Genomic DNA, 27,091 nt, shown 5'->3' on the forward strand with positions numbered 1-27,091 from the left:
TTTCTAGTTTTTGAATAATAAAAGATGTACATTTGCTTTATGAGAGCTGAGTGATCCTAAGGTGGCAACACATACATTCTAAATGATTTCAATGAGTCTTTCTCCATTCTGATTTGTTTTATACTGTTCAATTAAACTTCAACCAAAACTAATTTCAGCACGTTTATCATTTTTGCATTTCCTGCACTCAATTGCAGTGGTGGAAAAAGTACACAATTGTCATACTTGGGGCGGCAATTTACAAACAAAGCATTTGTTTAGTGAGTCCTCCAGATCAGAGGCATTAGATGAACAGGGATGTTCTTTTGACAAGTGTGTGAATTGGAGCCTTTTCCTGTCCTGCTAAGCATTCTAAATGTAATGAGTAGTTTTAGGTGTCAGGGAAAATGTATGGAGTAAAAAGTACAGTATTTTCTTTAGGAATGTAGTAAAGTAAAAGATGTCAACTTAAAAAAGAAAAGGACAGATGCCAAAAAAGACTTAGGTAAAAATACTTTCAAGTACTACTTAACTTCTTATGGTATATGGACGCGTCCCACTTGGCCAAAAGCCAGGGAAAATGCAGCACGGCAAATTCAAATAAAATTATATAAAAATCAAACTTTCATTAAATCACACATGTAAGATACTAAATTAAGCTACACTCGTTGTAAATCCAGCCAACATGTCAGATTTTAAAATGGCTTTTCGGTGAAAGCATAAGAAGTTATTATCTGATGATAGCACAACAGTATACAAAGAGTAGCATATTTCAACCGTGCAGGCGCTACACAAAACGCAGAAATAAAATATAAACATGCCTTACCTTTGACAAGCTTCTTTTGTTGGCACTCCAATATGTCCCATAAACATCACAATTGGTCCTTTTGTTCGATTAATTCCATCTATATATATCCAAAATGTCCATTTATTTGGCGTGTTTGATCCAGAAAAAAACAGCTTCCAAATTGCGCAACGTCACTACAAAATATTTCTGGTGATATCCAGTGGAAGCGGTAGGAACTGAAAACGAGTTCCTAAGAAATATTGTTTCCCAATGAGAACAAATGTACTAATAATATGCATATCTTGTATTCTTGGCATGAGTAGCAGGAAGTTGAAATTGGGCACGCTATTTATCCAAAAGTGAAAATGCTGCCCCCCTATACCTTAAGAAGTTAAGTATTTTACACCACTGCTCAATTGAGAATTTCCACACTGCCACGTAGGGCTGCACGAAATGAGCACTAATGTAAGACTTATTTTTCACCAAATGTTGCAATTGTGATTTGACTTGCGAATTAGAGCAAAACTGTTAGAATCATAGAAATAGAATGACTATTCTAATTGTATAGTTAGAATATAATAGTGGGCACTTTGAATACAGTGTTTGAGATGACAACGAATTAAAATGCCAGGGAGGAGTTATTGTGACAGGGTAGGAACTAAAGTGTTGATAAGTGTTTCCTAGGGGACCCTATAAGCTTTGGCTACATTGCATGTTTTCTCTTAGGTATTTCATATAGGTAACATATTCTTGCTTTGCATAATCCTCTTTGATTTAGAAGATACTGTTGCACAAACAACATGCTGATTTAGGTCTACACATTACATTTACATTTAAGTCATTTAGCAGACGCTCTTATCCAGAGCGACTTACAAATTGGTGCATTCACCTTATCCATCACTGGTATTATCAGGCCCTATTGGCTAGCTACATTTGCTCTTCCTCTGTACATTTATTAGCTAGTTAGCTAGTGATAGAAGAATTTGTATGTTTAAGATCATGCCTAAAGTATTCCACTCTGAAACCATGTAATTCTGTGAAATGTATTAGAATCATAAAACTATAATCTGATGTGTGTAGTTTGTCAGATTTAGAACCAGGACATTTTGTTCCTGTTTAGCTATGTAAGCAGGGTGCAAGTGTGAAACAAAGGATAAGAGGAGCTATCGACAGAAGTTGTGCTACTGTGAAACCAATAACAGGTCATGCTGTCCCCACCAGTGGAGGGGAGAAATTGTTAGACCTGCAGAAAATTATTAAACATGTTGCAGAATATGATAAACAATGTATGTGTGTAGTGGAAAAGTAACTGTCTGAGCAAGGCGTAATTTAAGATTTGAACTTGTTTGTAGAGGTCGACCGATTATGATTTTTCAACGCCGATACGGATTATTTGAGGACCAAAAAAGCCGATAATCGGCCGATTTTAAAATAATAAAATAAAAAAATGTATTTGTAATAATGACAATTACAACCATACTGAAGGAACACTTATTTGAACTTAATAGAATACATCAATAAAATCAATTTGGCCTCAAGTAAATAATGAAACATGTTCAATTTGGTTTAAATAATGCAAAAACAAAGTGTTGGAGAAGAAAGTAAAAGTGCAATATGTGCCCTGTAAGAACTAATGTTTCAGTTCCTTGCTCAGAACATGAGAACATATGAAAGCTGGTGGTTCCTTTTAACATGAGTCTTCAATATTCCCAGGTAAGAAGTTTTAGGTTGTAGTTATTATAGGAATTGTAGGACTATATCCCTCTATACCATTTGTATTTCATTAACCTTTGACTATTGGATGTTCTTATAGTCACTTTAGTATTGCCAGTGTAACAGTATAGCTTCCGTTCCTCTCCTCGCTCCTCCCTGGGCTCAAACCAGCAACACAACGACAACAGCCACCACATCGAAGCAGCGTTACCCATGCAGAGCAAAGGAAACAACCACACCAAGGCTCAGAGCGAGTGAAGTTTGAAACGCTATTATTGCGCGCTAACTAGCCAGGCATTTCACTTCGGTTACACCAGCCTCATCTCGGGAGTTGATAGGCTTGAAGTCATAAACAGCGTAAGTTGTTAAGGTAAGGTAAGTTTAATGCTAGCTAGCAACTTACCTTGGCTTACTGCATTTGTGTAACAGGCAGTCTCCTTGTGGAGTGCAACGAGAGAGGCAGGTCGTTATTGTGTTGTACTAGTTAATTGTAGGGTTGCAAGATTGGATCCCCCCGAGCTGACAAGGAGAAAATCTGTCGTTCTGCCCCTGAACTAGGCAATTAACCCACTGTTTCTAGGCCGTCATTGAAAATAAGATAAATTAAAGATTCAATAAAGGTGAAAAAAAAAGAAAGAAAAAAATCGGCAAAAATAATGATTTCCGATTGTTATGAAAACTTGAAATCGGCCATTCCGATTAATCGGCCGACCTCTACTTGTTTTTGTGTGTGTATAAAAAGATTTGCTCTTAAGATTCACAACCTTCAGGAATTATACAGAGATATAAAATAGTTCAGTTAGAACATTGGGATAGAAATTCCCGTGACACTAGGTATTAGCATTAGCAGCTAACAATTAGCATCTCACAAGATTTAGGGCAACTTGCCAAGAAAATACAAACTAGCTGTTTGCTAGTTTGTTTGCTGATGTAAGAAACACAAACTAATAGTGTCATTATAGAACTCTAGTGGATTTATATTAAGAAGCAAAGTGAAAACAAAGTGAAAACAGCATTGTTGTCATCAACATTGTTGCATGTGCTGCATTGACCATGCAGACTGAACGCAAGTGTCTCCTGGTTGAGGACGATCAAATGCGCTCCTTGAGTGATGGGGCGTGGCTAGGTTTGTGTGGAAAGTGGCACGGAGAGAAAGAGCGGAGGGAGATGACTCAAGTAGTGAAGTAAACTATAAAAATTGACATTACACATGGCTTATCACATTTGAACAAACCAAACATTCAAATACCGGTATAGAAGGTAAAGTGAAAAACCAAACCAGTCCCTGCATCAATACCAGTATATCATAAAATACGGAATAACGCCCAGCCATACTATCATCTGCATATAAATGGATGAGATAGCTTCCTACGGCCTGAGCTATGTTGTTGATGTAAATTGAGGAGTGCGTGGAGCCTAGGATCGCGCCATGGGGTACTCCCTTGGTGACAGGCATTGGCTAAGACAGCAGATTTTCTGACTTTATACACTACACCCTTTGAGAGAGGTAGTTAGCAAACCAGGCCAAAGACCCCTCAGAGACACCAATACTCCTTAGCCGGCCCACAAGAATGGAATGGTCTACCGTATCAAAAGCTTTGGCCAAGTAAAAAAAAAATAGCAGCACAATATTGCTGAGAATAGTCGCATTAGAAGCGGTGGGAGATGAGGAAATGTTGGACCGTCAAGGAGGCATGGCTGAGTCAAATAGGAATCCTGACTTAATGAAGTGGTGACTAAAGAGCTCAGCCATGTGCTTCTAGTCAGTAACAACCACATCATCAACTTTAAGGGACATGGGTAACTGTGAGGAGGAGGGTTTATTCTCCCTGTGTGGTATATTTTCATGATTAGCAGTTTCAAGTTTGTAGCTGTAAAATATTGACAATCTGATCATGGCAAAAAATATAACACTTATGATTTCCCATTGCAAATAGGTTCAGGATAACTCCTGACAATGTTGATTGGCTGATATTCAGAGCTTAAATTAACAAATTGATTAGTCACAGGACTCTGGACTGCAAAGGTGGGCCTACCACATGTATGGGCGTTCATAAAATTCCATTGCGGGACGACATGGTAGGGTACACCCCACCCCACTCCTTTCCGGAACTGACGTCTTTTTTTGGGTGTTTTACAAATGGTAGGCCTACCACATAGATGGGCATTCATAAAATGTAACTTTAGGTGACACTAGGTTACACATCAGTAAGCATGGACCAACGCTGATGGTGTCGTCCGGACCGGCTTTAATTTATTTCCACAGACGTTGGTTTTTAGTCCTCTCCGGACCATTCGGGACCGGCTTTGATTTGGTCCAAACATATAAATGAAGTCCTTTCAACTTTCATTCAGAATCGAAAATGAACCTGATTTCACCGTCCAGAAAATACATATTTTAAACTTCATTCAGAACAAGAAAAATGAACTTGATTTATTTTTCGACCCCAATTTTGTGATGAACTTTTCTTATCGCTGTAACTCCCTAACAGGCTTGGGGAGTGGCTAGGGTCGAGTCATGCGTCCTCCGAAACATGACCCGCCTAACCGCGCTTCTTAACACCTGCTCGCTTAATCCGGAAGCCAGTTACACCAATGTGTCGGAGGAAACACCGCTCAACTGACGACCGAAGTCAGCCTGCAGGCGCCCGGCCCGCCACAGGGAGTCACAAGCGCGCGATGAGCCAAGTAAAGTCCCACTGGCCAAACCTTCCCCTAACCCGGACGATGCTGGCTCAATTGTGCACTGCCCTATGGGACTCCCGGTCGAACCCCAGGCTGTAGTGACGCTGCCACACTGATGCAGTGCCTTAGACCGCTATGCCACACTGGAGGCCGAAAAGGCATCTCTTCAACATCTTCAACTTCAACATCTGGAAAATACGGATTTGCTTACTGGGACTATTCTATTATTGTCTTGCCTAGGGTGGCAGAACAGCCAGTACTGGCCCTGAGCAAAACCTTTTGCAATGGAAAATGAAAACAAGCGTTCGTTTTTGGACAGGTTAAGGTAGTCCCTCCCTGTTTCAGTTCATTTTCTTCTGTTTGGTGGCTTTCATGACTCCTTCAACTTGCCCTTGTGAAACAGAATTTTTAATTGATATTTGGCTGTGTGATTCTAAGGAAATCTTATCTCTCTCTGTCAGGTGTGCTGAGGTGCCCACAAAGCTGCCTGCATGCCATCCTGAGTCTGCTGCATGCCATCCTGAGTCTGCTGCAGAGAGGCAGTGAGAGACGCTTGGGTCCCGTGCTCACCATCCAGGCACCACACCTGGCTGTGCTCTGTTACTAGGTGATCTACCAGCTGTGTGCGGGCCCCACCATGCGATACCTGAGGACCGGCCAAGACTTCCTGTTCTCATCTGCAGCTCCTGCCCTTCATTCTACCAAGTGAGCTCTTCACTGTCATATCAATACAGTGTGCTCCTATCCTGGTCTTCTCTCCGTCATCTGCACTGATCTGAAAACACAGGATAGGTGGGAGAAATATGGCAGATGCCAACCAGAGCATTTGTACTCCTACAGAAACTCGGTTGTCTTTTTTAACAGAGCTGCCAGAGAGAAACTACTCCGGGTGTCAATCTTCTCTCTAAACTGTGTCTCTCCCCCTACGCTCTCATGTGATGAGAGCTCCACCCTGTCCCAGATATCCTGGCTTATGAAGACAACGGCCATCGAGCTCAGTGACATCACTCAACCGCCAGCACTCACACACCCAGCGCCTCCTCAACCTTCTGCTGGATGACTAGCCTCACATTCGGCATGCAGATAAGACCTACTACTCACTCACTCACTATGCACCCACACACTATGAAAGTTGGATGTATTGTCATTCACTGATGTAAATGGGATACGAGGAAATGTGCAAAAAGCAAAATCCTTTACAGTTAGTCTGTTTCTTTGATTAGCTGATGAAGAGACGGGCATGGAGGAGGAGTCCAAATCTGTCAGCTGATTCCTGCACTTTGACACCGTCTCCAAAGGTTATGTCTAGTTCTTCAGTCTTCACATTTGTGAATCATAATGCGTTCTGTCATTCTGTCTGTAATAATCCTGGTATGAATCATATGCATTCTGTGACAATAGAGCAGGGGTACTCAACTCTGACCCTTTGAGGTCAGGAGCCTGCTGGGTTTCTCTTCTACTTGATCATTAATTGCACATCTAAATCAGTCCCTGATTTTTAGAGGGGAATAATAAAAAAAATGCAGTGGAACTGGAGTTGAGTTTGAGGGCTACAGAGCCTCTGTATTAGCAGTTGCAAAAGCTAAGAGCCCCTCTCCTGCCCTGACTCTAGACCTGTCCCTGCCCTCGGGCCCGTATTCTTGTGTGCCCAGCCTGGGCCTGGTGCTGTTCCTACTGAAGAACATTGCTGCATACTTCTTCCACCAGAGCCAGACAAGCTCTGGAAAAGCTGCAGTGCCTGGAGCAGCTACCTCCTGAGGAGCTCAAAGAGGAAACACACATTCAACCTATTGACAAGGTGATAGTGCCTCAGCCCTAATCCTCCTCTATCCCTGTCTCTCTGTTTGGTGTGTAGCTGTGTCTGTGTCTGGTACTGGAGTAGAGAGTCCAGAGGAGCCTCCTGGTCCAGATTATCAACAACAGGGCCAAGCTGCTGGCCTTCTGCTCCTGTATCCTACCATATTAAAATAAACCAGATGAAGTCACACCAGACTTCTGTGCAGGGGTTAGGTAAAGGGACTGATCTAATGGTTTAGGGTTCATCTCAGGGTGGTTTTGATTTTAGGGATTTTGTAGGATGATGATGTGCTGTTGGGTATGTATGATTAATGACATGCCCTGAGCTGTAGCTGGTTCATGTGAGAATGAGAAATACCTTGACCTAACCACACCTCAGATGTGATTGAGACCTGCCTGTTTGTACTTTGGCGTCACCTGGAGTACGACCTGTTGTACTGCACCCCCACCGACCCCCAAGGACTCCCTGATGCCTGGAGCCAGCGAGGTTCTCCCCAGGCTAACCCTGTCTGGAGATTGAGATCAGACTGGCTTTTGGTAGAAGTCACCCTTAATCACAGATCTAGAATGCGATAACGCTACCCTCTAGCCTAACCTTGATCATGAGGGGAATGAAAAATCAGACCCTGTTTCAGTGGGCATCGACCAACTCCAGATGACTGCAGGAAATGTGATGTTAGTGGTGCTTCCCCAGACTCATTTGGACGTGCCCTGGGTCTGGCCAGTCAGCCAGCAAGAGCAGGTAAGACTAGATTACATTAACAGTGGGGAGAAAGACAGTTCTTTCAAAATATGCACGGATGAGTTTACAAGGGTAGGATTTGTGTTAGCTTCAGTGGCAAACTGTTTAATTGTTGTATATGTGTGAGTTCGTTTTCAGTAAGACTGACTCCTCTCTCCGCTGTGTCTCCAGCTGCAGAGTGACATGGGGGGCTGGCTTTGGGGAGGCTCTACAGAGGAAGCTGCAGAGTGACATGGGGGCAGGCTCTACAGAGGAAGCTGCAGAGTGACATGGGGGCAGGCACTACAGAGGAAGATGCAGAGTGACATGGGGGCAGGCTCTACAGAGGAAGCTGCAGAGTGACATGGGGGCAGGGCTCTACAGAGGAAGCTGCAGAGTGACATGGGGGCAGGCACTACAGAGGAAGCTGCAGAGTGACATGGGGGCAGGCTCTACAGAGGAAGCTGCAGAGTGACATGGGGGCAGGCTCTACAGAGGAAGCTGCAGAGTGACATGGGGGCAGGCTCTACAGAGGAAGCTGCAGAGTGACATGGGGGCAGGCTCTACAGAGGAAGCTGCAGAGTGACATGGGGGCAGGCTCTACAGCTGCAGGAGGTGGAGGGACTGAACAGCCAGGTCCGCTCCCATTCCACCTTCATCCAGGCCCTGGTACGCAGGATACAAGGCCTGCTCCACCAGCACAAGAGCTGAAACAGTCAACGACCAATACAACAAACAAGACCTAAAACCTGTGGAACAATGTTCACCTAAAGAGTACACCAGGCCAAGGATATGGACATTCCAGAACCAGACACACCTGATATTGAGAATTCTATTTAAACCAGACTCGACTTCCCCTATTCACTTCAGTTTATTCTACTGGCCTCCACTGTCCTCCGTCTCTCCTAAGATGGGCGCTGTGCAATGTTAGTCTAACTGATGTAGTTTGCCCAATATTTTTTTATTTTCTTCACAAAACACACCTTTTGGTGTAATGATTTTCCAATGATTTATTTATTTATTTTTGTTCTCCCTGATACTTAATTGCACCCACCTGGTGTAAATCAGTCCATGATTAGAGGGGAAGGGTAAAAAAAAAGTGGCACTGGCTTTGAGGTCAAAGGGTTTGTCTCATCTTTTGTAACAGGACTCATTTGAGTGACTTATGATCAGAGGAAGCAGGAAAGGTAACCAAAACAGGCCTCTGCACTTTCTGCAAAGGTCAACATGCCCAGTAGTGAAAGTAGAATTGGTTCACAAAGCAACCAGTGACACACTTCCATAATACTTAAACTTACTTTATTTTCTTACAAGGTACACTTTATATTAAGACCGTAAAGTGCGTAGATTCTCAAACCTTGGGGAGGGGGATCGGGAGAGTGGACAAACGTCCAAAACCTGGTTTTACGTTCAGATCTCATAAGACAGGATTGTTGTGCTCTTCTGCATTGTCTGTATCAGAACTGCGATTGGAGAGGTGCAGTGAGGCCATGTCACACTCAGACCATGAATAGAGGATTGGAACAGTAGAACCTATGAACAGAGGTTATAGGCACATTACCCGCTTCCATTCTATACAAAGGATTCTGCAATCACAGGATGGAGAGAGTGACACCTTACTAGAGATTGAGGGACAGCTATCTATGGTTTTCATTGAGGGACAAGACAAAAAACCTTAGTGAATCTGTTCGTCTACCTGGCTTGGCTGTGTCAGACAGAACACATGGAAATTTGAGGGATATTACTTTTGTGCTAATTATTTTAAATCATCATGTGCATATTTGATAAATTACTTTTTAAATAAAATTAGGTACAGTATTTAAAACATTTACATTTCTTTCCCCACCTGGTCATAATGTTTACCTCTGTGCCGCTTCGAGTCCCTATGTAGAAGACAGGATCTGGGTCAGTGGTAGTCTGTCATCCCTATGGGTCAGTTACATAGAAAACCCCACCGTATATTCTATATTCCGATATATACATGTCTACAAAAGGGCTGTGGGGCTAGGTAACTACAGCTGTACAACTATTCATTCTCATCCTCAATACTGCCATTTGGGTGTGTGTATGTCTGTCTTCATTCATACTATACAGCATTAGAGTAGAAAGGCCCCTCTAATGATCACAGCAGTAGTACACTTTTCAATACATTATTGTGACCGGGATGTGGTTGCTTAAAGAGGTTACTTTGTGACTCTCTTGGATTCCAAGCGAGGACGGTTGATCCAGCTTAGAATGAGTGCAGCAGAGTACCCTGAATGCCTAGCCTGGCTGGAGAGGCAATCCCTCAGCCTGTTTGGATTGAAGCCTGTTCTGGATGGGTGAGTACTTCTGCATCATTTCCTGTTTGCTTATGGGGTTACTTACAGCAATCAAAGTGTAGAGTGATCCTCTCGATTGCTGAAGTCTTTCTGGGACATTGACCCAGGCTCTAGAGGAACTCATTCTATTCTTGCCAGTAGAACATGGCTCCTGGCTACTGTGATGTGAAACTACATGATTGGAGAAGTGAGGACTGATAACTTTCCTAGTGATACTGTCCAAGGACCCTTTTTAGTTTGAAACACTGTTCACCCATGTCTCGAAGTTAAAAAATAAAATGTAAAAAAAGCATAAACACTGCAAATACTGTCCTCAGTGTACAAGATGCCCCAGGCAGGTTGTCCTGAATAGTGCCTGTCTGTCTGAGTGAAGCAGAGACCTTCCTGAGGTCCCCTCCTCCTTGCTCCACTCTAATGATGATTGGAATGCACAGCTCTATTGGTGGAGCTGTGAGGTCGAATCATGCCCTCGCTTATGATTGGTAGAATCCACTCAGGGAAGGAAGAGAGGTGTGGATTGGCAAGGGAAGGCAGCTTATCTAGCACTGAGTTTCCACACTGTGTGTGTCCATGAGGGTAGCATGGGAGTGGTGCGTGCATAATGCACATAGGTCTCTGGCAATCTTCAGCTGTCTGAGCTCGTCTCCTGGGCGCCATCTATGGCCATGGTGCCCGTGGCATCGTTGGGAGGGGGGCACTCGGGCATCTCCCCAGTCACGGCCACCCGGATCACCTTGAGCCAGCGCTGTTTCAGCTCGTCGCTCTCGGCCGCAAAGCTGTGGACTGATTTGGACTGTGACAAACGGAAGCTGGCTGGAAGGTCGGCAGGCCGGGGGCTGTCTTCCACAGAGTAACCCAGCAGAGGGATAGTGGACTGGGCCTTCACATCCTGAGAGGAGGGGGAGATGCAAAGGTAGAGAGATCATTTATATCGGAACTCGGGCGAGGAGTTTTTCCTATTCAGCAAATCAGAATGTCCACATCACAGGAGGTTGGTGGCACCTTAATTGGGGAGGATGGGCTCGTGGTAATGGCTGGAGCGTAATAAGTGGAATGGTATCCAATACATCAAACAACATGGTGTTATGCCGTTCCAGCCACTATTATGAGCCGTCCACATGGTGCTTGACTGACCTGTGGCGCTCCGTAGAGGTAGAGAACTAATGCCTCCTTCTCTGGGATGAGGCACCACACCTTCCCCCAAGGCTTGTTCTTCTCACAGTACTGCAGGAAGCCACACATGATGCTGCTGCCGGAGAACTGGGCCGCCTCAATCTGGGGACAGAGGAGTGCTGTTTAGACACAGAAGACATGCCGATGCAGTGTGTGTGTGTGTGTGTGTGTGTGTGTCCCTCACCTCCAGAATACCCTTCTTCTTGCCCTCGGCCTTCTCCTCTCCAGTCAGGATGGAGTAGCAGTCCTTACAGACCTTGTTGATCTTGTTGCTGTCGTACTCCAGGGCCACCTTGTTGTCTGAGCACTTCCAACACACAACCTGATACAGGAACAGAAGACATCAGTGTTAGACATTGTGCATTGAACGAACAACACAGTGTAAACTAGCCAAACAGCCAACAGTCAAATGGGTTGAGCATCACAAATAGTATTAACATGTTATAATGGGTGCTGGGTTACAGGGAGGGAGAACATGGTGTCGAGCGGACGTTTCACTCACATAACCACAGGCTCGACAATGGTGTCTCCGTCGTGTCAGAGCATTGAAGGACTCTTTACACTTCATACACATTGTCACCTCATTGTCCCGTATCCAGCGAGGGGCACGTTTCCCCAGCTCTGCCGTCTAGAGAACAATACACACCGACGCACGTAGCTCAGACACAGGAGGGTCTTTGACACATACAGTGCACAAGAAGAGTCAGGGGTCATGTTCACTGTGATGACACTCACCAACACGTCTTTGGAGGCTGACTTAAACGTCTCATTCTTCTGATGGAAGATCTCAATGGTCTTCTGAAAAGCCTGTAGGCCGCACATACACAGACAGAAACACATACACAGACAGTAACAAATATACAGACAAACACATACACAGACAGTAACAAATATACAGACAAACACATACACAGACAGTAACAAATATACAGACAGTAACACAGACAGTAACACATACACAGACAGTAACACATACACAGACAGAAACACATACACAGACAGAAACACATACACAGACAGAAACACATATACAGACAGTAACACATACACAGACAGTAACAAATATACAGACAGTAACACATACACAGACAGTAACACATATACAGACAGTAACACAGACAGAAACACAAAAACAGACAAACACAGACAGAAACACATACACAGACAAACACATACACAGACAGAAACACATATACAGACAGAAACGCATATACAGACAGAAACGCATACACAGACAGAAACGCATACACAGACAGAAACGCATACACAGACAGAAACGCATACACAGACAGAAACGCATACACAGACAGAAACGCATACACAGACAGAAACGCATACACAGACAGAAACGCACACACAGACAGAAACGCACACACAGACAGAAACGCATACACAGACAGAAACGCATACACAGACAGAAACGCATACACAGACAGAAACGCATACACAGACAGTAACGCATACACAGACAGTAACACATACACAGACAGTAACACATACACAGACAGTAACACATACACAGACAGTAACACAGACACAGACAGTAACACATACACAGACACAGACAGAAACACATACACAGACAGAAACACATACACAGACAGAAACATGGTCAGAAATACACACCCAAATCTGCTGAAGATGCAGGAAATAAGTGTAAATCAATAAGAACGTGATTATGTACCTTTATCCAATTGTCCTTGTCTTGTTCAGAGCTGAAAAATGAAAAACATGGTTAGGCTATTAGCTGGCCAAAAGTAGGCTACATGAAAAGTGTAACGCTAATATAACCGTGTGGGTTTTCAGGAAATGTATGTACATCACAAAGCTCATCTGCAGTTCCTGCGGTGCAAATGAAGATCCAATATCTGTATGGAATGTTACACTACTGTTTATCATTTACATTTACGCCATTTAGCAGACGCTCTTATCCAGAGCAACCTACAGCAGTGGGTGCATTCATTTTCATGCTTTTTTTGTACTGGTCCCCCATAGGAATCGAACCCACAAGCACCATGCTCTACCAACTGAGTCACACGGGACTATGATGAACTTCATAGTGTACTTATCATACACTAAACCCCCATAGGATTAGTCGAAGGATGTGGTCAAATTCTCATAAGAATTTGGTTGGTTATCCATAGTCAATCAAATGTACTTAGAAAGCCCTTTTTACAACAGCAGTTGTTACAAAATGCTTATACAGAAATCCAGCCTAAAACCCCAGAGAGCAAGCAATGCAGGAAACTCCCTAACAAGGCAGGAACCAGGCTCTGAGGGGTGGCCGTCCTGTTCTGGCTGTGCAAGGTGGAAATACTTAGCAATAGGGTGTGGGACAGTAGTATACAGTTAACCGTTCTTTTGAGAATCATGGCAACAAATGTTTTAAAAAATACATTTGGCTATAGGGTGTAGTAAACTTAGGGCTGTTATCTACAGCTAACTACCAAAAGAACACTTGAGTAAATGAGGGATACAAAGTATATTAAAAGCATGTGGTTCCACACAGGTGTGTTCCCTGAGTTAATTAAGCAATGAACATGCTTGATTAACACCCAGTTGCCTACCATGGCCAGAAGAAGAGATCAGTGACTTTGAAAGAGGGGTTTCAAAATACCGTGTGTGTCTCAGTCACCAGATCAACACAATTGAACACTTATGGGAGATTCTGGAGTGGCGCCTGAAACAGCATTTTCCATCAACAAATCACCAATTATAGAATTTATTGTGGAAAAATTGTCGCATCCCTCCAATAGAGTTCCAGACACTTGTAGAATCTATACCAAGGTGCCGTGAAGCTGTTCTGGTGGCTTGTGGTGGCTCAACGCCCTATTAAGACGCTTGTTATGTTGGTGTTTCCTTTATTTTGGCAGTTACCTGGATGTATGGCTCTATAGGGTGTATTAAGGGTGGATGTAACAGCTTACCTGGCCTGCAGCTCCAGGGTCCTCTCCTTGCCAGACACCTGGAAGGTGTGGGGGTAGTCCTCGTTGGTGGTCCCTAGAACCTTCATGCCCTCGATGCCGATGCGGGTGCGTACTGTGTACTTGGGCCCTCCCAGGCTGAACTTGGGCACGCAGTACAACAGCATGTTGTTGAACTGACGGGGAACAAAGAATGACCCATGATTAATGCTTGTTTTGTTAATATATTGCTCCAGACTTGGTTGAGTACAGAGAAAGTGAAATGTGTATGTGGATTTCTCACCAGGAAGAGGTATCTCTCCATAGCCGAGGTGTTCCTGGCAGCCAGCTTCAGGATGTGTCCCTCCTTGATGAACTCATTGGAGGCGTTGACGATATCCTCTTCCTCCCCTAACATCTCATAGATCTCCAGCAGCTTTTTCAGATTCTCCTGAGCAGTGAAGGGGTTTTAGTTGTATTCAAAAATCTTGGTTGGGTTCAAGCACTAGCCAAAAAGCAAATGAGTAGAAATGCTGATCTAGGATCAGGTCCCCCTTGTCCATATTGTCTTATTCGTAAAAATCATAGAGGCATAATTTATCCTAGATTAGCACTCCTACTCTGAGAAACTTTTTGAATACAGGTCCAGATTTTATTTAAAATTTTAAGAGTGGTGTGCTGCAGATACTCACAGATTTTCGTATGGCACTGTTGGAGTGTGTGGCTGCCATGGCGATGATGTTCAATGACTCTGAGGAACATGGAAAGAAGGAATGATGAACATTGACCTTATGAAAATGAAATGAATGGTGTAATAAAAATGTTGTATAACTATAAACAGTTTTGTGTGTTTTCAATGTAAGGCAAATGTTTCTACTTGGCACTGGAGGTTTCACTTTTTTTTAAAAATGTGTGTGAAGTAATTACATGATTATAATCACAAGAAAGCCTTGTCAAATTCTATGTACACCTGCTCTATAGTGTTCAGATTATGACTAGTAAAAGCACTCCAGTGTACTCACTCTCTGCGTCTCGGTGGTCGGGGTCATCCTGAGGCAGTTTCTTCAGGTAGTCTTTGAGCAGCATCTCATAACGGGGAACTCTCTGTACCGGCTCCAACATGTGGTGCTGCAACGTCAAACAACCACATGCCTCCTGACTCTGAAACACACAAAATAAAACAGTCCACTGTCACTTCAAGGTTCAAGGCTTAAAAGTAAAACCACACAAATTGTTAGATGAATATCCATTCAACAGGACCAGTTGACACAACCATAAATGATTCAATTGTTCCATTCCATGGTGACTATTCATAGTACAAATCAATAGTGAGATATCAATAGATTTATTTCTCCTTGCAAACCAAATGAGACCCCTTGCAGCAGAAATCTGTATATACACTGGTAAATTATCGCAGCGCTGTAGTCCCAAACTCAGATCATATAATTCCCAGAATTGCTATGGAGTTATATAATTCCTATATATGGTTAATCCACAACAGCAGACCTGTGCACTTTTGAATCAGGCCTTGTGTTTAGAATCTACACTCGTACCTGTATGTCCTGGATGATGGCTTTAAACTGTGGAGAGCGGTCCGTCCACTGTTTCAGCAGCTCCATGGCCTTGTCAAAGTTCTTCACGTACTCTGCGTACATCTTCAGGAAGGGCGTGAGCTTCTGCAGGATGTCCCCCAAGCGAGGGGTGGACTCCCTGTAGGGAGGGGTGACCGTTAGATAGGGACCTCAAGGTAACCATCCCTTAACCCTGAAACTCCAAGTGGAGGATGACTCAACCATGATTTTTCAATGGACAGACTATCATTTCAAAACCACAACTTCCCTTTATTACATCTGTGTCTGAGTGAATCTGAATGAGTCACAGAGGCTGAATTGTTACTCATCTTAGTAATATTATTTTTAAGGGGTGAAATCTGTGAGCGCATGCACTTGAATGGGTCTGTGTTCAGAGTCTATAACTGTGTGGCCAGTCAGTCTTGAGGAGCTTACCATTCTCCCATGCGTTTCTCCAGGTCAGGCAGCAGGAACTGGCTGTGGAAGGTGTTGATGGAGGAGATGTTGGAGAAGATGTTCTTCACCACGTCCACAGGGAACGTGCCCTTCAGAGCCTCCTCCATCAGCTTGGCACAGAACACCTGTATGGTGGCACAACATGGCCAGGTGAGTTAAACACATTGAATTGATCATAATAATGAACACTGCCTTCTTTTCATGCTGAGGTAGACCTGGGTCAGTGTTCAGTAGGACACACCATGTCCAACAACAGAATGTCGGTGTGATAAGTTCAGGTAAAACCTCCCTGTTTCTCACCGTATCAAAACGTTTTCTACCGACTGAACAGGACACTGAAATGACAGAACCCTGGACGGACAGTGGGACACACTCACCTGGTCCAGCAGGTTGAGCCGTGTGACGTAGGCTCTCTCCGTCTTCAGGAGCTCATTGGCAATCTTGTGCAGCTTCTGTTCGTTGGTCTCCTGAAACACAGAAGAGAGCGGTATGTCAGTTGGCTGTGGGCCAAGTTGGGAAGATGCATACTGCCTGTACAGTTCATAGACATGGCCATATTCCTATAGCTAGAGGGGGTGAAAAGGGCCCCTTGACAAATAATATATGTTGTTTTCATGTCAGGGTACGCAATTGGGACTAAAGGAGCTGTTGAACTCTGAGCCTGAAGGTCATGCTCACTCCCACATTGTCCTCATGCTGCGCTAGGATCCCGTTTTGTTATAGCAGACACAAACACACTTCCCCAGAGAGATCTACAACGGCATCATTTAAAAAAAAAACTTGTGCTTCAACACAGCAATGTTAACATTAAGACAACAAAGAGTTTCAGTTCAATCTATATTTTATCTTCTTTTTAAGTAGGAGTGCTGCTTGGGCATACTATAGTATGTGTTCTTGTGTGTATTGGGCTATTGTGGAGCGTGTGTGACTGTGGTGTGGGGGTTCTCCTCAAAACAGAAAATGAAAGGCTGGAAGAGAGAACTTCTGTTCACAGTGTCAGAGTGCTTTGTGTGCAGGGGAACCTGTCACTGTGTTACTGTAACAGAACAGTATGTCAAACACCGACCAATGAGTGTCTCCCACATACTTAAGAAATCAAGATTCTGGACCTTCCGAGTGGTGCAGTGGCCTAAGGCACTGCAGTGCTTGAGGCATTACTACAGATCCGGGTTCGATCCTGGGCTGTGTCGCAGCCGGCCGCGCCCTGAAGATCCATGAGGCAATGCACAATTGGCCCAGCGTCGTCCTGGTTAGGGGAGGGTTTGGCCAGCCGGGTTGTCCTTGTCCAATCGCGCTCTAGCGACTCCTGTGGTGGGCCAGGCACATGCACGCTGACCCGGTCGGCAGTTGTACGGAGTTTCCTCTGACACATTCGTGCGGCTGGCTTCCGGGTTAAGCGAGCAGTGTGTCAAGAAACAGTGTGGCTTGGCAGGGTTGTGTTCGTAAGACACATGGCTCTCGACCTTCGCCTCTCCCCAGTCCTTCCGGGAGTTGCATCAATGGGCAAGACTATAACTACCAATTGAATATCACGAAATTGGGGAGGAAAAGGGGTCAACATTTTTTATTTTATTTAAATAAATAAAAATGTTATCAAGATTCTGCAGGATTCTGATTGTTAGGGCTGAACAGAGAACGAATGCTCACTTCCTCTATTCATTGATATAGATGGATTCTTTGTGTGTATCCCACATGTATTGTTCGAGAGGAATGTTATCTTGCTCTGTACAACTATTTATTCTCATATTTATGACCTTGAATGTATTATTATGTATTATTCTTCTTATTCTTCCCTATCACAATATACAAAGTAGTTCATTAACATTCAAACCCTTTACTGTATTTGATGCCCAGAGTATTACAAATCTTCTACCTCAAAGCAGTGCTTCCTTGAACTCTCCACCCAAAATCCACACGAATAGACTGACTGTAATTTAGTTACTAGTCAAGTATAACTTTGAGTGTGTTTACTGGCAGAATATCCAAGCAAGCTGAATGTTTCACACATTGAGAAACCACTTGCAAGGGTTCTCTGTCTCCGCTTGCTAATAATAATAATAATAAATGCCATTTAGCTGACGCTTTTATCCAAAGTGACTTACGGCCATGTGTGTATATGTTATAGGTATAGTGGTCTACTGAAGGTACACTGACAAACTGACAACACACCCCCAATTCTACTGTATGTTCTGTACTGCTTTTATCAAAAAGACATAACATTTCTACCACCCATGGTCCTATTCTCTCTCTGCTAGCTTAGTATGTCAAGTAACCAACAGAGATACAGTATAGACTGATAAGCCATGAAGCATAGGATCCACTTTAACTCTAGCTAAAGCCCACGTCTCATACACTATCATTCACTGCTGAGTGAACATACTAATCTGAGACAGGTATTTATAATCACGAGGCGTTCAGCCAGGCAGCAGCAAGGCCTCCCACAGGGAGGTTCAGTTCAGTCCTGAAAATAACACCCAGCAGTAGCAGACTCAGTCAGTAAGAACCAGACACACTGCAGAGACAAAGGCTACACTCTTAGAAAAAAAGGTGCTATCTAGAACCAAAAAGCGTTCTTCGTCTGTCCCATTAGGTGAACCCTTTGAAGAACCCCATTTGGTTCCAGGTAGAACCCTTTTGGGTTCCATTTAGAACCCTTTCCACAAAGGGTTCTACATGGAACCCAAAAGAGTTATACCTGGAACCAAAACGGATTCTATCTGTAACCAAAAAGGGTTCTCCTATGCGGACAGCCGCAGAACCCTTGTGTGTACTGTAGTAAAGGGGCTGTGATGTTACAGTAGACTGAAGACAGTTAAATGAGACAGCACATAGCTCTAATGGGCACAGATCCTGAAACATCTGACATGGGGATATACATAAATGTGCTAGGGAAAACACATGCATAAACACCAACACTGTACTGACATGAACTCTCTGTCCACTCAGTGTTATAGTAACCCCCCTCCCCTCCCCACAGACACTTACCGGTACCTTCTGCTCTACAATGGCCTCCTCCTTCCTATGTTCCGGTTGGGGGTCTCCTGTAGGTTCACTGTCCTCCCCGGTATGGGTCTCTGTCTCGGTATGGGTCTCTGTCTCGGTATGGGTCTCTGTCTCGCTATGGGTCTCTGTCTCGCTATGGGTCTCTGTCTCGCTATGGGTCTCTGTCTCGCTATGGGTCTCTGTCTCGCTATGGGTCTCTGTCTCGCTATGGGTCTCTGTCTCGCTATGGGTCTCTGTCTCGCTATGGGTCTCTGTCTCGGTATGGGTCTCTGTCTCGGTATGGGTCTCTGTCTCGGTATGGGTCTCTCTGTCGGTATGGGTCTGTGTCTCGGTATGGGTCTCTGTCTCTGGGGAGTTATCCCCACTCTGCTCTGTGCTCCTGTCCCCCATGTCCCCATTCACCAGGGCAGTGTCTGTCCTCAGGGGGGATCCACTCTCCCTGTCCCTGTCTCTGTCCATCTGGGCTAGCACCCCGTTAGCCGCTGGTTTGTGAGCATCCTGTGGCGTTCCTGGGACAGAGCCTAAGTTGTTGTCCTGTTGTTTGCGCTCACACTGTCTCTGGTAGCACCAGTGAGCCGGACTGCAGAGGGGGGACTTGCTAAGCTGCTTCAGTGGCGAGCCCTCCCTCTTGGTTTCCGACTGGCTGTGAGAGAAGAGGAAGAGGGATAGAACAGGAAGAAGTCAGAGACCACCGCTGATAAACAGGTAAAGCCAAAGATGACAGGAAAGAAGAAGAGAGAGCAAGTTCAGTTGCTGTTAAGTGTAGTGACTAGTGAGTGGCGTAAAAGAGTGAGAGAGACGGAGACTGCACGGTAGCATTGAAGTATGTCTGCAGGTTAAAAATAAAACACGGGCTGCGGTGAGCTGTGCAGAGGAGGTGTGAATGATTAGGGCAGGGGAGGGGTGGAGGAAAAGAGTGGAGGAGAAGAGGAAGACTGGAAAGGTAGAGCACCAGTCCCCAGAGATAACCTGCTGTCCTACTTCTGAATGCACACATACACAAGCACACACATACACACACACACAACCCTCCATCTGGCATTAGCATATCATACAGCTCGTCTAGCCGTTTCCCTGTCTGTGACCCACTTGGCCTCAGAAGGCACTTCCCTTCCAGTCCCCTCAGCCTGCAATGTCCAGCACTATCCAGCACTATCCAGCACCATCCACCACTATTCACCACTATCCACGACTGCCCAGCACTATCCACGACTGCCCAGCACTATCCACTATTGTCTGCCACTATCCACTACTGTCTGCCACTATCCACCACCATCCGCCACTATCCACCACTATCCGACTACCCAGCACTATCCACCACTGCCCACCACTATCCACGACTACCCACCACTATCCACGACTGCCCACCACTATCCACGACTGCCCACCACTATCCACCACTGCCCACCACTGCCCACCACCATCCACCACTGCCCACCACTGCCCACCACCATCCACCACTGCCCAACACCTTCCACCACTGCCCACCACCATCCACCACTGCCCGCCACTATCCACCACTGCCCACCACTATCCACCACTGCCCACCACTATCCACCACTGCCCACCACTATCCACCACTGCCCACCACTGCCCACCACTATCCACCACTGCCCACCACTGCCCACCACTATCCACCACTGCCCACCACTGCCCACCACTATCCACCACTGCCCACCACTATCCACCACTGCCCACCACTATCCACGACTGCCCACCACTATCCACCACTGCCCACCACTATCCACAACTGCCCACCACTATCCACGACTGCCCACCACCATCCACCACTGCCCACCACTATCCACCACTATCCACGACTGCCCACCACTATCCACGACTGCCCACCACTGCCCACCACTATCCACGACTGCCCACCACTATCCACGACTGCCCACCAGAGCCCACCACTATCCACGACTCCCCACCACTATCCACCACTGCCCACCACTGCCCACCACTATCCACGATTGCCCACCACTATCCACGACTGCCCACCACTATCCACGACTGCCCACCACTATCCACGACTGCCCACCACTATCCACCACTGCCCACCACTGCCCAGCACTATCCACCACTGCCCACCACTATCCACCACTGCCCACCACTATCCACCACTGCCCACCACTATCCATGACTGCCCACCACTATCCATGACTGCCCACCACTGTCCAGCACTATCCATGACTGCCCACCACTATCCATGACTGCCCACCACACCACTGCCCACCACTATCCATGACTGCCCACCACTGTCCATGACTGCCCACCCATCCATGACTGCCCACCACTGTCCATGACTGCCCACCACTATCCATGACTGCCCACCACATGACTGCCCACCACTATCCACCACTGCCCACCACTATCCACCACTGCCCACCACTATCCATGACTGCCCACCACTATCCATGACTGCCCACCACTGCCCACTATCCACTGCCCACCACTATCCATGACTGCCCACCATGACTGCCCACCTGCTATCCATGACTGCCCACCACTATCCATGACTGCCCACCACTGTCCAGCACTATCCATGACTGCCCACCACTATCCATGACTGCCCACCACTATCCATGACTGCCCACCACTATCCATGACTGCCCACCACTGTCCATGACTGCCCACCACTATCCATGACTGCCCACCACTGTCCATGACTGCCCACCACTATCCATGACTGCCCACCACTGTCCATGACTGCCCACCACTATCCACCACTGCCCACCACTATCCACCACTGCCCACCACTATCCATGACTGCCCACCACTATCCATGACTGCCCACCACTGTCCAGCACTATCCATGACTGCCCACCACTATCCATGACTGCCCACCACTATCCATGACTGCCCACCACTATCCATGACTGCCCACCACTGTCCATGACTGCCCACCACTGTCCATGACTGCCCACCACTGTCCAGCACTATCCATGACTGCCCAGCACTATCCACGACTGCCCAGCACTATCCACGACTGCCCAGCACTATCCACGACTGCCCAGCACTATCCACGACTGCCCAGCACTATCCATTGCCCAGCACTATCCACGACTGCCCACCAGCATCCACCACTGCCCACCACAGCCCACCACTGCCCAACTGAGATTTCTTTAGTCGAGCAGTGGTAAATATCGAAACAGTTTTTATGGTGTACTCTGTTTTCGACTCTTACTCTTATAATCTCCACCGGACACAACCAGAAGAGGACTGGCCACCCCTCAGGGCCTGATTCCTCTCTAGGTTTTTCCCTTGGCTCCTGCCATTCTAGGGAGTTTTTCCTAGCCACTGAGCTTCTACATCGGCATTATTTGTTGTTTGGGGTTTTTCGGGTGGGTTTCTGTAGGGTTTTATACAGTAAATATATAAATTTGATATTGTTGATTTGATTAAAACACATAGGATGTGTCTATATATGGAAAAATACACGTTTTAAAATTTCGACCAGACGACTCTTGGTCTGCTACCGGGAGACCCATTAGGCGGCGCACAATTGGCCCAGCATCTTCCGGGTAAGGAGTCGCTCAAGCGGCTGACTTCTGGGTTAAGCGAGCAGTGTGTCAAGATGCAGTGTGGAAGTTGCAGTGGTGGGACAAGACTAACTACCAGTTTGGGACAAAAAGGGGTCAAATGTTTTTTCCAAAATGTAAAAAAATAATAATACTTGTAATTCATAACATATAATTTCGAAATCCACAAATGAACATAATACTAAATGGAGTTTCCCGGATTTACATACAGAATAATAAGAAATGCTCTGAGACGAGGTTGCAGCATCCAGAATATTTTGTTGGTTAAGACAGTTGTGCCTGCATCCATATTGGATCTAATATCCCTAGCGAATTTGATCATCTGTTGTTGTCTGCTTGATTTACAGCAGCGTTTCCTTAGATTTAAAAGAGAAAGCATCAAGGTAATGAGTTCATGTTTTCATATGTTTTTGTGCCTTGGATTGAACACCGAGTCTACTGTGCACAATTTTGTGCAACACCCAATGCTCTTCCTATTAATTATTCTGGATATAATGACAAACAATGACAAAGCCTATTGGGCTTATTCACAATATTTCCTGGCAATGAAAAAACATGACATATACATTTTGTTTTCCATGTTTTATAACAGAAGAAGCTTGAAGAAGCCTACTTGAACTTGAAGCTCAGAAATTCAAGTACTGGAATAAGTCTTCCTTGAAGACATTTCCTCAATTTGGTGCTTGAAAAGTCCTTGTAACTATTGTAGCCAATTTACAAGTTCTCCTGCTCCATTAAAATGATCCGTGATTTCAGACTTGCCAATGTCTGTATTAGAGGTCAACCGATTAATCGGAATGGCCGATTAATTAGGGCCAATTTCAAGTTTCCATAACAATCGGAAATCTGTATTTTTGGGCGCCAATTTAAACTTTAAGCATTTACTTAAACTTTAAGCATTAAACTTATCTTATAAAAAACAATCAATCATAATCACTAGTTAATTACACATGGTTGATGATATTACTAGATATTATTTAGCGTGTCCTGCGTTGTATATAATCTGACTGAGCATACAAGCATACAAGTATCTGACTGAGCGGTGGTAGGCAGAAGCAGGCGCGTAAACATTCATTCAAACAGCACTTTTGTGCATTTTGCCAGCAGCTCTTCGTTGTGTGTCAAGCACTGCACTGTTTATGACGTCAAGCCTATCAACTCCCGAGATGAGGCTGGTGTAACCGAAGTGAAATGGCTAGTTAGTTAGCGCGCGCTAACTAGAGGGACGGAAGCTATAATGTTACACTGGCAATACTAAAGTGCCTATAAGAACACCCAATAGTCAAAGGTTAATGAAATACAAATGGTATAGAGGGAAATAGTCCTATAATTCCTATAATAACTACAACCTAAAACTTCTTACCTGGGAATATTGAAGACTCATGTTAAAAGGAACCACCAGCTTTAATATGTTGTCATGTTCTGAGCAAGGAACTGAAACGTTAGCTTGGCACATATTGCACTTTTACTTTCTTCTCAAACACTTTGTTTTTGCATTATTTAAACCAAATTGAACATGTTTCATTATTTATTTAAATTGATTTTATTGATGTATTATATTAAGTTAAAATAAGTGTTCATTCAGTATTGTTGTAACTGACATTATTACAAAAAACAAATCGGCCAATTAATCGGTATCTGCATTTTTGGTCCTCCAATAATAGGTATCGGCATTGAAAAATCAATCAGTCGACCTCTGTATGAACCCTACTGAAAGGATGTATAGTGCCAGACCTATGTTGTTGTGTAGGTGGTCATGGGCCAATTTGCATATATTTACTGTGGAACTGCATGAAAAACTTTTTATTTTAGTTTCAAACCATTTTGACATTTTTATCCCAATGTCACACATTGGCCCCATTATTTATAGAAAGACACACATTGGGAAAGGCCATTGAAACGCTTGAGTGAGGCAATATGTTTCACATATTCTCCTCATAAACATGGCTTTAGAAAATTCTGTTAACTTTCCAAAAGATGTACAGAAGACTAATTCACGTTAATGCACCTCAGCATGTATACAGTAGTATAATTATAACAATATACTGTGTTATACATTGTACAGTGGCCTACTTGGTGTGTGAACTGCTGACTGCTCATAATTTGCTGATAAATGTTCACACATCAACCAGGATCAAGGGGCAGAGCAATTTGTGACTTGTTTTGGTAATCAGTGGCTGTATTGGAGGGGGAGTGGTTTCACCTCTTTTCGGAGTCTATATAACCAGCTTCTCAGGCTCCATCTCAGTGTGCTTCATTCTATAGCCAGAGCAGGGTTTCCTGGGGCCACCCCCTGGGTGAACATTTGTTTTTTGCTCTAGCACTAGGAAGCTCATTCAAATAACCAACTCATCATCAAGCTTTGATTATTTGAATCAGCTGTGTAGTGCAGCATTTGGAACTGCCGATCTGTGGTCAAGAATGCAGAGTTCATCTCAGCCTATGCTGCCCTTCAGTCCCTTGACTTTTTGGCCCTGATGGAGACATGGATCACCCCAGAGAACACTGCTACTTCAGCTGCTCTCTCTTCATCTGACTATGTTTTTCCTCTCATAGCCCGAGAGCATCTGGTCATCACAGTGGTGGTACAGGTCTACTAATTTCTCCTAAATTGAGATTCTCTTTTCTCCCTCTCTTACCTGTCCATCTCCTCATTTGAATTCCATGCTGTCACTGTCATGCCGGCGTTGCTCGCTCGTTTTCTGGAGGGACTCCACGCTAAGGTTAAGGATGAGATTCTCTCTCGGGAGGTTCCATCCAGCGTGGATTCTTTGATTGAACTCGCTATTCGCATTGAACGACGGGTAGATCTTCGTCACCGAGCTCATAGAAGAGAGCTCGCGTTAACTGTGTCTCCCCTCTCTCCGACACTACCATCTTTCCCCACTGACTCTGGCGTTGAGCCCATGCAGCTGGGGGGTATTCGCATTTCGACTAAGGAGAGGGAACGGAGAATCACCAACCGCCTCTGTCTCTATTGCGGTTCCGCTGGTCATTTTGTCATTTCATGTCCAGTTAAAGGCCTGAGCTCATCAGTAGGCGGAGGGCGACTGATAAGCGCTACTAGACGGTCCTCTCCGTCAAGTACCTGTACTACCTTACCGGTCCATCTACGCTGGACCGGATCGGCAGCTTCCTGCAGTGCATTAATAGACTCTGGGGCGGAGGGCTGTTTTATGGACGAAGCCTGGGCTCGGGAACATGACATTCCTCTCAGACAGTTAGGGGAGCCCACGGTCATGTTCGCCTTGGATGGTAGTCCTCTCCCCAGTATATTATGTGAAACACTACCTTTAACCCTCACTGTATCTGGTAACCATAGTGAGACCATTTATTTTTTGATTTTTTTCGTTCACCTTTTACACCTGTTGTTTTGGGTCATCCCTGGCTAGTGTGTCATAATCCTTCTTTTGATTGGTCTAGTAATTCTATCCTTTCCTGGAACGTTTCTTGTCATGTGAAGTGTTTAATGTCTGCTATTTCTCCTGTTTGTTCTGCTCCCTCTTCACAGGAGGAACCTGGTGATTTGACAGGAGTGCCGGAGGAATATCATGGTCTGCGCACGGTCTTCAGTCGGTCCAGAACCAACTCCCTTCCTCCTCACCGGTCGTATGATTGTTGTTCTGATCTCCTCAAGAAGCGTTTTGCATCCGCTCCTATCCTTGTTGCACCTGACGTCACTAAACAGTTTATTGTCGAGGTTGACGCGTCGGGGGTGGGCGTGGGAGCCATTCTGTCCCAGCGCTCCGATACTGACGATGGGGTCCACCCTTGCGCGTATTTTTCTCATCGCCTGTCACCATCGGAACGTAACTATGATGTGGCTAACCGTGAACTGCTCGCCATCCGTTTAGCCCTAGGCAGATGGCGACAGTGGTTGGAGGGGGCGACCGTTCCTTTTGTCGTTTGGACTGACCAAAGGAACCTTGAGTACATCCGTTCTGCCAAACGACTGAATGCGCGTCATGCTCGTTGGGCGTTGTTTTTCGCTCGTTTCGAGTTCGTTATTTCTTATTGCCCGGGTACTAAGAACACCAAGCCTCATGCTTTATCCCGTCTCTTTAGTTCTTCTGTGGCTTCTACTGTTCCCGAGGGGATCCTTCCTGTTGGGCGTGTTGTCGGGTTGACTGTCTGGGGAATTGAGAGACAGGTTAAGCAAGCACTCACTCACACTCCGTCGCCGCACGCTTGTCCTAGTAACCTTCTTTTCGTTCCTGTCTCTACTCGTCTGGCTGTTCTTCAGTGGGCGCACTCTGCCAAGTTAGCTGGCCACCCCGGCGTTCGGGGTACGCTTGCTTCTATTCGCCAGCGGTTTTGGTGGCCTACTCAGGAGCGTGACACGCGCCGTTTCGTGGCTGCGTGTTCGGACTGCGCGCAGAATAAGTCTGGTAATTTTTTTTCTGCTTCTGCTCCTGGTCTTGCTGGGTCTCAGTCTGTTCCCTG

General features: G+C 45.3%; 1 protein-coding gene and 1 long non-coding RNA gene across 7 annotated transcripts in view; one reads left to right on the forward strand and one right to left on the reverse strand.

Moving 5' to 3' along the window:
- The first annotated feature begins 6,305 nt into the window (after window positions 1-6,305).
- On the forward strand, window positions 6,306-9,092 carry LOC124034591. The gene is made up of 4 exons (XR_006838594.1): window positions 6,306-6,462; window positions 7,020-7,113; window positions 7,341-7,703; window positions 7,875-9,092. It is a non-coding gene; the product is annotated as an uncharacterized LOC124034591 (long non-coding RNA).
- LOC124034569 (FYVE, RhoGEF and PH domain-containing protein 4-like) overlaps window positions 8,963-27,091 on the reverse strand; it is a 123,659-nt gene continuing 105,530 nt past the window's right edge. For all 6 annotated transcript variants that reach the window (XM_046347956.1, XM_046347965.1, XM_046347983.1 and 3 more), the window contains 14 exons: window positions 19,092-19,752; window positions 16,484-16,573; window positions 16,086-16,231; window positions 15,633-15,789; window positions 15,102-15,240; window positions 14,772-14,830; window positions 14,384-14,530; window positions 14,104-14,276; window positions 12,861-12,891; window positions 11,912-11,983; window positions 11,679-11,804; window positions 11,361-11,498; window positions 11,138-11,278; window positions 8,963-10,892 (listed from right to left, as the gene is read on the reverse strand). In XM_046347956.1, the coding sequence (XP_046203912.1) occupies window positions 10,629-10,892; window positions 11,138-11,278; window positions 11,361-11,498; window positions 11,679-11,804; window positions 11,912-11,983; window positions 12,861-12,891; window positions 14,104-14,276; window positions 14,384-14,530; window positions 14,772-14,830; window positions 15,102-15,240; window positions 15,633-15,789; window positions 16,086-16,231; window positions 16,484-16,573; window positions 19,092-19,752 (2,344 nt within the window). In that variant the 3' untranslated portion in view covers window positions 8,963-10,628. The remainder of the gene's footprint in view (window positions 10,893-11,137; window positions 11,279-11,360; window positions 11,499-11,678; window positions 11,805-11,911; window positions 11,984-12,860; window positions 12,892-14,103; window positions 14,277-14,383; window positions 14,531-14,771; window positions 14,831-15,101; window positions 15,241-15,632; window positions 15,790-16,085; window positions 16,232-16,483; window positions 16,574-19,091; window positions 19,753-27,091) is intronic.

This window comes from Oncorhynchus gorbuscha, linkage group LG01, assembly GCF_021184085.1.
Source record: "Oncorhynchus gorbuscha isolate QuinsamMale2020 ecotype Even-year linkage group LG01, OgorEven_v1.0, whole genome shotgun sequence".
Lineage (NCBI taxonomy): Eukaryota > Metazoa > Chordata > Actinopteri > Salmoniformes > Salmonidae > Oncorhynchus > Oncorhynchus gorbuscha.